This window comes from Triturus cristatus, chromosome 4_2 (genome assembly GCF_964204655.1).
Source record: "Triturus cristatus chromosome 4_2, aTriCri1.1, whole genome shotgun sequence".
NCBI lineage: Eukaryota > Metazoa > Chordata > Amphibia > Caudata > Salamandridae > Triturus > Triturus cristatus.
In genome coordinates this window covers 957,549,900-957,562,485 of record NC_140586.1, presented here as the reverse complement: position 1 = coordinate 957,562,485, position 12,586 = coordinate 957,549,900, and the positions used below count along the sequence as shown (strand labels likewise).

General features: G+C 48.7%; 1 protein-coding gene across 2 annotated transcripts in view; it reads left to right on the top strand.

Annotated features, from left to right (window-relative positions):
* LOC146839110 (uncharacterized) overlaps window positions 1-6,631 on the top strand; it is a 52,573-nt gene extending 45,942 nt beyond the window's left edge. For both annotated transcript variants that reach the window (XM_085603126.1, XM_085603125.1), the window contains exon 2: window positions 4,943-6,631. In XM_085603126.1, coding sequence (XP_085459252.1) covers window positions 5,603-6,565 — 963 coding nt within the window. In that variant the 5' untranslated portion in view covers window positions 4,943-5,602 and the 3' untranslated portion in view covers window positions 6,566-6,631. The remainder of the gene's footprint in view (window positions 1-4,942) is intronic.
* Window positions 6,632-12,586: the final 5,955 nt, after the last annotated feature.

Below are 12,586 nucleotides of genomic sequence, written 5' to 3'. Positions count from 1 at the left end.
TCCCTGGAGTCTCAAGGGTGTCTAGTTTTTAGAAATATCTGGTCCAAGGCAGATATGGACAATGGCAGTAGCAACCCGACCGTATGCACCCCCGGGATTACCCAGGTCAGCCTCTGCCCCCACCTTGGCACCTCCATGCATGAGGAAGTGGAGCAGGAGAGGTGCGTTCCCATGTCTGAGGTCCCCTATCTGTTACCAGACGTGGTACATGAGTGAGTGACACCTGTAAGAAGCTTGACATGCCTAACCATTGGAATGATGCCCCAAGGAGGTGCCCCTACCCGTCGCATGGAATTAAATCCCATGGCCTAAACTGAGCAGGCTACCATCCACACCACCCATGCAGTGGCCTACCTTGGAAAGAACATGAGCGGGCACGATCGCCCCCAAGATGACCGCGGTGGCAGTAGAGGGCAGAGAGGCTGGAAGCCCCCAGGTTACAGAGAATGGCACTATTGTTTCAGAAAAAATATCAAGACCAGCCATTCTTGCTTAAAACCGTTTTATGAGCAGAAAAAAATAATCCCAGGACAACCCCCACAAAATGCGTGTTCCCAAAACCAAGCCTAGAGCAACGCAACTTCATTGTACAGTCAGCCCTAGAGAAATCAGGCAACCAGTGCTCTGCCGCAGCAGGGAAAGATGGTAGGGCCACCACATGGCAACAGCCACAGCAGCCAGGGAGCCCAGCCCAGCAAAGGACTGGGGATGCAGCAGGGAGAGGTGATTGTTTGGCGAGGCAATGCCTTCGCACATACAGAATACAAACATGCAGTAATACCAAACCAGCCCCCAACAGGGCGTATCCTCTTCCTACCGTTGTTTAAAAAAAAATTCCTTACCTTCATCCACAATGGCTTTTATGCCGCAAAATGCTGTAGATCAAGAGTCTGTGCCAGAGTTCGCCATCCAGGTTCCCGCAGGGGATTAAGTCTCCCTCCACTGTTGAACCCTCAGCGGGGTTGGCTGAGGTACGCAGGTCTCGGCAGCCCTAGGGTTTCCACCAAGTGGAGGCCACTGTACAGTTCCAAAATGAGGCAGATACTCTAGTGTCAGGAGCCAGGTTTACCACACAGCTAGGACGAGGCCTATAGGAGGGCTCGAACGCCAACACAGATTCCCCATGCCAGAAAATCTGGGACGTTAAGTAAATAGCTACACATGGTTGGAAGGGAAGATGCATCTCGTAATTGTATGGAAAGTTACACAGTATTCTTTGTGTTTCAGAAGCAAAGGAATGATACCTCTCAGCACTTATGCTAACTGCGTAATAGTACTGCACATACCAGACCTGCAATAGGGGATCTCCACGTTGATGGATTACTACTAGCACCGTGGTAACTTCGCCTATGCACAGCTCATTCCCAGATGGCGTGGCCTCTGCACCCTCATGACCATACACACCCCAACCCTGGTCTTCTCTAGAAAAGATCTTTCTGAGTTTTTCCAACATCCGCTGCCGAAGACAACAACTCTGTTGCATCCGGCTTGAAGAAGAAGAATTGCTGATTATTTTGGGTGAGCTCAGTAAAGGACTGTCCTGAAGATTTCAAACTGTTTATGGACACTCAGGTGAATGCAGGGGGTCCCTTACAGACAAAAGCAAATGCCTGCTGGCTCCAAATCACCAGGTGGGAACTACTGAAGAGGATCAATGGCACTGAGTTTGGCCTTAATGCTATCGGGGAACAACTAAGAGCCATCTGCCTCATGGTAATGCAACATCAGATTGTGTTGTACTTGATGATCGCGATGGAGGGAGGGGTGTGTGCCAAGATCTGTGCTTCTTGTTACACGTTTATTCCTGTTACATGTTTATTCCTGAAAATGATCTTGAAAACGGAACTCTCGCTCTTGCCTTTCAAGCACTGCATCGTCCACAAGTTGACTTGAAGTGGGAAGGGGGTGCCCTGGAGCAGGACTGGTTCCATAGTATTTTTTCCAGGTTCCCCCTATGGGTGACCAGGCTGTGCACATCACTACTACCTGCTGTCATTTTTGTACTATTATTTTGTGGTTTCCTACAAGTGGGCGTTTCCAGCTGAAGAAACACAGTGCTCAAATTAGGTAGCATGCAAATAGCTAGGGAAAGAATAGCAGAGAGAACAGAAACACACCCAGCTTCAAATAATGTGACTGTCATGACAGATGAGAAAGATCATGTCATTGAAAATTCAACTAGAGGTGGAATGTCAATATCGATAAATGCAATGTCGAAATATGCCGTGAGAGATGTACACATAACAATGTTGATATTGGTAAAAACAATGCCAGTGTATGCCATGACAAGTGCACGCATAATAATGAAAATGTTGATAACTGTGATATCAATGACCGCCATGTTATATGTTCATGTAATAACGAACTCGCATCATTACTGGCGAATTCACCCGATTTGACCTCCTCATCAACCCCGAGTCAGAGATATGAGGTCAGACAGGTCCTGTGACCCAAACCACAGCCTCCCGATTGACAGGTCACAGATGGGGTTACACTTAGCCCAAAAACAAATGCACGAGCAGGCAAAACCCAGATTGATCCCACAGATAGGCAGCTACACCACAACAGGTCTGAGGAAACTGACCCCAATAAAACACGTTTGACCAAATGCGCGCGCTCACAAAATATCAAAAAGTCAAATATCGCATGTAGTTAGGAACACTCAGCAAATCAGAACACAGCATGCACACTACACGCAGTGATCACATGCTCCTCATGCGGACATGTGACCACATTCACGCTGGCCCACATCGAGTCACCACAAAGTTGAGAGCCATCTGCGTCCCCATTATCAGATGGCTGGATTTATGGTTCATGCCTAGGACTGGTTCCAGAATGCATGATCGATTTATTGTACATCAAGAAATGTATAATGCGCAGCCAAACCCTCTGCACATTGAGACAGTATTCAGACACACCTCTGTTGAGGCTCTCCCGGCCTTTGCATTTAATTAAACCAGCTTATTCCTGTTTTGCCAAACGTCTCTTGTCTTTTCATTTTTCCAAGGGAAATTCACATCTGAGCAACACTTTTGACAGTCAAAGCTGTGTCGTTGTGACCACTGATTCAGCACTGCACATCAGGGAGCTGCAAACAATGTGCCTTCAAGCTTTACAGGTTTTAACCTCGGCAAACTGATTCTCAGGACCAAAACGGCTTTTCCACCTGTGGTGGTTCCCTCTTTTAATCTGGGTCCGGCCGTTGCACTTTATACATTTTTCCTTCACTGCATCCCACCGAAGAGGAGGAGAGTTTACATTGACTGGTCCCTTGAAGGTCTGTCACTTTTTATATCAACAGGACATAGAAGTTTCTAAAGATTTGTCTTTGTCTGATATATGAGCAAAGAAAATGGCAAGGAGTTAGCAAAGAGGACTCTGTCACAGTGGATTGGTGTTTGCATTAAGCTCTCGTATGCCTTTACTAAAAAGAAACTGCTTCCCACTACTTAGGATGGCGTGCTGCTGCAGTATTTATTCAGGGGTTGAGGACTCCGCAGGTAGAAGTATCCATCAGAAGAAAAAGTTACTTACCTGAACTTTCTATCTTTCTGATGGATACTCTGTCTACCTGCAGATTCCCCACTGGTCCCATCCACCTCCCTGTTCTAAAGGACGGTCAGGCATGTAAGTGATAATAAAGTTCCAATTCAAGACTTTTGCATTCCACATTCACTGCCTCAAACAGCTTGTAAAGAAATGGACAACAAACTGACGTTGGGGCACTTGCGTGGCACCATACGACTCTAGAGACGTCGCTTCTGCTCTTTAACTGATGTTTAGAGGAAGAAGACACCACCTACAGCCGCAGGATCGCCATTACAAAATTTCCAGATCCAGTCTGGCATCTGCGAATATGCAAAAAGCAATAAATCTGGAGGTAGATTGAATGACCGCAATACATATAGTTTACGTAGATAAAAAGGGCTTCTGGCTGCACACTGAGGGTGGGTAAGTGTTTGGAATTTCAGTTAATCTTTTCCAAAACTCTCGCATGTCATGGATGCCTTTGATCAGTGTAAGTGATGAGCACATTGTTTTCCACACTGACTGTATAAATAAACTCATCCTCTATCTCTTCACACAAATGTGAGCTATGTGCCTGAATCAGAACTCTTGGAGTAAGCCCCCTGTCTCATATCCTCTCATTTGACAAAGACGTCCACTCTCAAAAGAAGTACACCCTAAAGAAGGGGGACCCACTACCAGTTCATATCAGATCCACACCCTCCCTGAAAGTGTTAGAATTAGAACTCAATAAAGTGCCTGTTAACTAAGTTCTGCATTTTATCTTTTCTCAGGAGTGATTGCTCTGGCCTCCTTCATTAGAGATATTCGGTATCTTTTCCTCCCACTCCTTTTTTCTCTTTTCCACTTCCTTTCCACCATCTGAGTATGTTCTCATTCCTGTATGCACTTCTCTTGTATACATGTTCAGAATTTAGATTTTCCTAAGTGTCAGATAGTCTCAGATGTTATGCATTACTTCCTCTACTCAGGAGCACTTGCTTTATCTATACATTAGTCACGTTAAAAGAAATTACAAAAAGACTGCAGTTCCAAGAACCCATTAGAGTGCATGACTACAGAAGACTGAACCAGGTGCTCCCTCATGGCACACTAGATCAGTTAATCCTCCCACGCATTCACTCAGTCCTCTTCTCTGATGATGCACATTGAAAACAAAATGGGTGCTTGGAGAGTGCTGTTTTTTTGCTAAGTTGCTGTGTGAACACTGGTAAATACTCCGGTTTTCTGAAAAAAATAAGATGTGACATGTTCAGCCAAACATGTTTATGTAAATATCTCTGTGAGGTGAAATATCCCTTGATAGGTTTCAATGATAGTAAAGGAAAGATGATTTTACAACAAGTTAAATGTTGTGTATTCATATTCCAGTATGTTTGCAGGCAGTAATTTTGGGTTTCTTTGCATCCAACAGAAAACAAGCCTTGAATGCACGAAATGTTTTTGAATAAAGAACACAATACTTTAAATCTTCAAGAAACGGTCTGAACTAATGAGCTCCAGTATTCAAGAAAACATCAGCGCAGTTGGAGACAGGAACTTGACCATAAACTGAGCAATCCTGGAAGAAGCAGCAAAGGGCAATTCAGTGAGTGTAAGAGCCTGAGCTGTGCGCCTCCACGCCACAAGACGAAGAAAAGACCTCTAGAAAATAAAAGCATCAACACTGGCAAACTACCTCATGTGTAAACATGTGTGCAATACCAGTTTTGATCATGGGATCGGTATGGTGTGATTACAGCAGTGTTCTGCGTCCTAAAATGACATCAGACCATTATTTAGTGTTCTAAGTGCATTTTAAACTCTTTCTGGCACCATACGGAGCAACCAGAGAAAGGCACAACAGAGTGGAGCCAAACATGTGAAGGGTAAAGGAAAGAGGAGTTCAGCTTCCTAAAACACTGAGTACTATCTTGATTTGCACCACCCCGAAGTAGGATGAATCTTTACCTGTAAGTTTGCAAAATCATTCTCCAGTCTAAAGGCACGATCACCCACAAAGAAGAACTACACATGTTACGAGTGTGGCAAGTATTCAGTGACCATTGTACTTAATTGTTGAATAGGAAAACAAATGTGCAAAATGCCACACACACCCAGAGAATGTGAAAATAAGTCCATTATCAGCCATGTTGGCCCATCAGGTAACATTGTCATGAATGTAGACAAATATATACCTGACCCAGAGACATTAACCAAGAGAGTAAAATCAGACACCTGCAGCAAGAGCTTTAGTTTCTCATCGCTCTTAAATCACCATCAGCAAACACACCCAGGAGAAAAACCGCTCAAATGCACTGAATGTGTGAAGAGCTTTATTCGATTATCAGACCTGCAAAGACACCAGCGAACACACACAGGGGAAAGACCATACCATTGCAGTGAATGTGGACGTAGTTTTTGTGAATCTTCAGCATTAAGGAAGCACCATCGAACACACACAGGAGAAAAGCTATTCAAATGCAGTGAATGTGGGAAGAGCTTTGCATATTTATCAAGCCTGCAAAAGCATTACCGAACACACACAGGGGAAAAACCATTCAAATGCAGTGAATGTGTAAAGAGCTTTAGTCTGTTATCATACCTACAGATACATCAGCGTACACACACTGGGGAAAAACCATTCAAGTGCAGTGAATGTGCAAAATGCTTTTGTCAGTTATCACACCTAAAACGGCATATGCGTACACACACTGGGGAAAAACCGTATCATTGCAGTGAATGTACAAAATGCTTTTGTCAGTTATCACAACTAAAACAGCATAAGCGTACACACACTGGGGAAAAACCATTCAAGTGCAGTGAATGTACAAAATGCTTTTGTCGGTTATCACACCTAAAACAGCATATGCATACACACACTGGGGAAAAACCGTATCATTGCAGTGAATGTACAAAATGCTTTTGTCAGTTATCACACCTAAAAAAGCATCAGAGAACACACACTGGTGAAAAACCATTCAAGTGCAGTAAATGTACAAAATGCTTTTGTCAGTTATCATACCTAAAACGGCATATGCATACACACACTGGGTAAAAACCGTTCTCTTCCAGGGGATCCTCATCAAAGTCATAAGTGTGGTTCGGGTGTGTCCCCTGGCACCGCTGGGTTGGTTCTGAAAAACCCAGTACTTCATAAGCATTAGAATATTCCCGCCCATGCGCGGGACCCCGGAAACACTATATTATATGTGGGGCACATATAAATATCCATATATATATATATATACTTACATATATATAATAAGCAATTGCAGCCCAATAACCATCAGAGCTGATACATGCTGTAAGGAATTTCCACTAAACATATAAAACATGCACTAGAAACAGGAGAAACAACCATAAACTTGTTTAGAAACTGTTTTAATGCTCAGTAAACAATAGAAATTCTGATAAACCACTGAAAGCATAGTAAGCTCCCAGGCTGCATTGCAAATACCCAGTCTAACAAGACTGAAAAGCTAACCTGTAGCTGTATAACAATAAACTGACACCGTGCCTTTAAGGCACACCTACCCCCCAGCTTCCCATCATGCCTTCAGGAAGGATCCTGGCAACACAGCTCCACTTTTTCTGATTTCTCTCAGAAAAGAATTTCACTTTTAACAACTTTTATACCTTACTTCGACGTTTTCCATCTGTTCAAGTAAGAAGCTGTCTTTTTTTGACAGATTTAGGCATTTTTTAATACCTAAAATGCCGTCTCTTTTTGATCCTTGCCCTTCTTGTGGCAAAAAGGCCAAGAGTGTGTCAGTGTTCCCCCCCGAGGCAAGCGCTAGCGGCGATCCACAGACTTCCGCGTCCCGAGACGTCCGGAACTACAGCCCCCAGAGGGCATGGCGCGTCTCGCGAGAAGACGCGCTTGGGGCTTAAAACAGGAAGTCTCCTTGCCTCCGGTTGTCGGAAATTCCAGTGGCTTGTTCACGTTCCCGTCCGATCTGCGTTCCACAGTCCGTGACCTTTGCTGTACGGTAAGGGTGCTTGCACCAAAGATTCGTCTGAACCTTCGTGGTAGAGCGGCTGCTCCTACGAAGGCTTACACTCGGTATCCAGAGGATTTGTCCGGCCTGCATTTTCGGCAGGCGGAGCGAGAGAGAGCCTCTCCCCGGATCTTGTTCGGCCAGCATTGTCGGCCGGTGGGGTGGTGGCCTCACGACTGGGCTTGCAGGGTTCATTGGCACTCCTAGAGCTCGCAAGTGCGGGGCCCTATCATCGATATTTGTTTTGCTCATCTCCATAAAGATTGAAGTGTGAAGTGAACACGAAGGGAGAGTGTGGTGACTGCGTGCAGAGGATTACAGTGATGGGTGCAGTTTGTTCCGTTGACTCTATCTTAACAGGGGTTATCACGAGTGGTAGAGGGCTGCACTCTACCCCTGTGAAGTGCGGTGGAGTCGATAGGAGGGTAGGTGCCAGGTCATGCTACGTTGCATAAACAGATCAGAGTAGGAGGTTAGCATAGGGGCTGATCCTTGTTCATTTTGTCATTTATACAGTCCAACATTCTGCCTCAAGCATTGCCAGCCCACCTCTCAAACCTGCCTTCTTACGTTACCTACGTCATGTTATGAATGGATATTATTTTCCTTTACAGGTACAAGGGCCATGGGCAATACCACATGCGGTACACAGTTTTAAGGGTTGTATATGTTAAGATGATTCTTACTGGTGTGTGCTCTGTTCTTTTCTCATTTCAGATCTCCCTCCCCGGTGTTCCCTTCCTTTCCTTCCCTCACTTGATCCTTCCGCTGACCTGCGCTGTAACAGCATTCAGGCTTGGTTAGATCAAGAGGTGGACCCCCTCATTCTTCAACCCGCTCCTGAGGACCGGCCGGCATCACAGAGTGACTCCCATAGGGTCTGTATCCTATATTTGCCTGAGGACGATGATCCTAAGACCTGTCCTCACTGCCAGAACCTGTCCAAACGAACTTTGAAGGACAGGGAAAGGATTCGCATTTATGGCCTGGCGAATCCATCTAGAGGAAGATCTCCGGTCAGGAAGGGTTCCAAGAGGGTTCCAAGAGGTCCAGGACGCCTTCTAGAAGTAAGTCTTCGCGTCCTTCTACTTCAGCGTCGGGCTCGGCGCTGAAAAAAGACCTTCAGATGGGACATATCTCCTCAAAAAGACCCTCGACAGCGGGCTCGCCGTCGAGAAAAGGTACGTCGTCGATGTCGAAGAGTCATCCGCCGTCATCAACCCGGCGACGATCGGCGTCCAGAGACAAGACCCCTCTGCCGCCGTCAACCCGGCGACGTTCGGCGTCGAGAGATAAGACCCCCCTGCCGGTGTCGACCAGGCGACGCTCGGCGTCGAGTAGCAGGGATCCTTCGCCGGCGTCAACCAGGCAACGCTCGGCGTCGAGTACCAGAGACCCTCCGCCGGCGACAGCCAGGCGACGCTCAGCGTCGAGGAGTATCTCCCCTCCGTCGTCGAGGGTGGGCTCTCTTCCGTTGTCGCAGTTCCACCAGCGGTTGACGTCGAGAGCGAAGAACACTCCTCCGCCATCGTCAACCAGGCGATGATCGGCGTAGAGGATGAGGTCTCCGTCGTCGTCTCGACGGCGTTCGGCATCGAGGGCGAGAAATACCCCTCAGCCATCGCCGCGCAGGCTGTCGCCGTCGAGACTGGTCGCAGCTCCGCCGTCGTATACTCGGCATTCGCCGTCGAGAGAAGGGGTCCCTCCGTCGTCGACTGTACGTCGAGGCACCATTCGTCGCCTACCACTCATCGGCGCAGGTCGCCGTCGACAAGACGTTCGACGTCAAGCAGATGGGAGGCTCGACATGCACACAGATCGCCGTCAAGAGCACGCTCGACGTCGAGACAAGCCTCAGTGAGGTCTGGGGACTCCGTGGTTCTGTTGACTGAGTCGGCTTCGTGCCATTCATCCTCACGCTCGTCCAGGAGGGCTTCTCCAAGGTCAGCGACGCCACACAGCCGTTCCAAGGATGCTGTCCAGGTCCGCAGATCCCCTTCACGACCGCAAGAGGCCATTTCTGCGGTTCAGCTGTCGCACGAATGCCTGCAACCCGCACATCACTGGCGGGATTCAGGGGCGACTAGGAGGATGCAAGACTATGCCAGTCTGCACCATTGGTCTCCTCTCCAGAGACTGGTGGAAGAAGTGAACAGGGTGAGTCCGCCTAGACGAGCACGCGAGAGGTCACCTGTGAGACAGCGCTCTAGATCGCGCTCCCCCAGGCGAGATGACTGTGCGGTGAGATCCAGGGATCAAGAAGATCGTGCTGGGAGATCCAGGGATCATCGGCGGAGTAGGAGAACACCGTCTACTTCCTCGACTTCATCCACCCGGTCCTCAAGGCGGGATTACTCCCCCACACTTTCGGACAGCCCAGTATCCAGGGTCTCCCCTATTGATGATATCAATACATATCATGAGGTCCTGCAGAGAGGCACACAGAAACTTAACATCCAAATGTCAGTCCCTCAGGTCATAACAACTGTGATTTTTGAGACTCTTCACCAGAAGACAGCGTCTAGACCTCTGCTTCCCTTGGTTCCGGGGATCCTCGAACCAGTTATGGACACCTTCGACCATCAAGGCGGTGCCTGCTCGCATCCTGAAAAAGTATAAGCCGGCTGCCTCTGATCCGGTGTTTGTTAAGTCGGACCCACCGGCAGACTCTGTGATAGTAGCAGCAGCAAGAAAGACTCACGCCGTTTCGGCATCTTCCTCTGTCCCTCCTGATAAAGAGAGCAGGTCCCTGGACTCATGGGGTCGTAAAGCTTGTACGTCAGCGGCTGCATCCCTGAAGGTCTCCAGCGCGGCGGCGCTGCTCGGCCACTACGATAGGGCCCTCTGGGACTCTTTGGATCGTTTTAAATCTAAGCTTCCAAAGGAGGACCAGAAAGACTTCGACGAAATAGTCACGGAGGGATCTCTGGTGGCTAATCAGTCAATCAGCACAGCGGCAGATGGGGCAGTGCTGGCAGCTCATTCTTACGCGATTGGGGTGTGCACCAGAAGATCGTCCTGGTTGAGACTCACAGGGCTGAAGCCAGACGCTCAGCAGAGAATACTAAACCTCCCATTCTCTGGCTCTTCTCTCTTCGGCACGCATGCAGATGAGGAAATGACCCGCATGAAAACTGAGCTGGACACTCTTAAGGCGGTTGGGCTGGAGAAGAAGAAGGAGTTCAAGCGCCGCTACAGACCCAACCAACGCAAAGGGCCTCAACAGAGGGTTCAAACCCCTCAGTGGACCCAGAGCAAAGAGTAGGGAAAATCGCAGTATCGAGGAGGAAAGTCTGGCAGAGGTAGAGGAGGCCACCAGCAGCAGTCCTCTTCCACAGCGAAGGCAGGAGGAAAGTCATGAACAGTGGCTTCCTCTGCCGCCGTTGCCCACTTCAGTGGGAGGGAGTGCTTCATAACATCTGGCAGAGTGGGTCAGCATCACAAAAGATCGCTGGGTGCTGAATATACTGCGCAATGGATATGCGCTACGTTTCCGTGCACTCCCAGAAGACATTCCACCAAAAAAGTCCCGTCCTCATCAATTACTACTGCTCCGAAAGGAAGTAAGGACCCTTCTCCAAAAGCGGGCTATAGAAAGGGTTCCTCCGTCTCAAATTGGCAAGGAAGTATACTCCCGGTACTTTCTGGTCCCCAAAAAGGATCAGGAGCACAAATTCCGGCCGATTCTGGACCTTCGCCTCCTGAACAAAGTCATAGTCAAGGAGAAGTTTCGCAGCCTGGCACTTCATCAGATATGGGATTGGGTGTGTTCGGTGGACCTCCAAGATGCGTACTTCCATATTTCCATAGCAAAGCGTCATCGCAGGTACCTGCGGTTTGTGGTCGGCCGCAAGCATTATCAATACAAGGTCCTGCCCTTTGGTCTCAAGTCGGCTCCGCGAGTCTTCACCAAATGCATGGCAGTGGTGGCAGCTGCCCTCCACAGAAAAGGTCTCTTCGTCTATCCATACTTAGACGACTGGCTGCTGAAAGGTCCATCTCAGCTGCAGGTGAGGCGCGACTTCCAGATATGTCTTCGACAGTTGCACGAGCTCGGACTTCATGTCAATATGGAGAAGTCAGTGCAGCAGCCCACTCAAACCATCCACTACCTTGGCTCCGTTCTGGACACAAGCGTGGGAAGAGCGTATCCTTCGGAGGAGAGACTGTCTTCAATGACACAGAAATGCAAGCTTCTGCTCCAGGTGCAAAATCCGCCGGTCCTGCAGGTGGCATCCCTGCTGGGGTCCATGGCGTCCTGCATCTTTCTCATCCCCCACGCCAGGCTCAGGATGCGGCCTCTGCAGCAGACTCTGGAGGACCAGTGGGATCAGTCAACAGGTCGCTGGGACGATCGTATATGTCTCTCCCAGGCGGCGAGATCCTCCCTCGTGTGGTGGACTCAGCAGCGGAATCTAATGGTGGGAGTCCCTTTTCACCTGCCACTACCAGTGCAATCGTTGGTGACGGACGCGTCTCTGCAAGGCTGGGGGGCACACATGGGGTGCCTTCAGATACAAGGGCGGTGGTTGGCGCAGGAACAGACCTACCACATCAATATGCTGGAACTTCGAGCAGTCCACCTGGCTCTGAAAGCTTTCCTACCGGCAATCGAGTCAGATTCGGTCCTGGTCCAGACCGACAACACGACAACCATGTTCTACCTAAACAAGCAGGGCGGAACTCGGTTGCGTCCTCTTTCTCTGGAATCTCAGGCGATCTGGCACTGGCATCTCGCCCGGAACCTCTCGGTGGTGGCAGTGCATCTTCCAGGAGAGCTCAATGTCAAGGCAGACGCACTCAGCAGGCACTTCGAAGATCAGCCAGACTGGGTACTGCACGACGAGGTTATGGCGGACCTTTTCCATCGCTGGGGTCGTCCGGAGATAGATCTGTTCGCAGACGACGAAAACACAAAATGCCTCGCCTTCGCGTTCAGATTCCACCGTCCAGGGACAAGGTGGAATGCACTTTTGATGGACTGGTCAGGGACATTTGCCTACGCCTTTCCTCCTCTGCCCCTGATCCCGAAGGTGGTGACCAAGCTACTCAGATCCAACATGACCATGATTCTGATA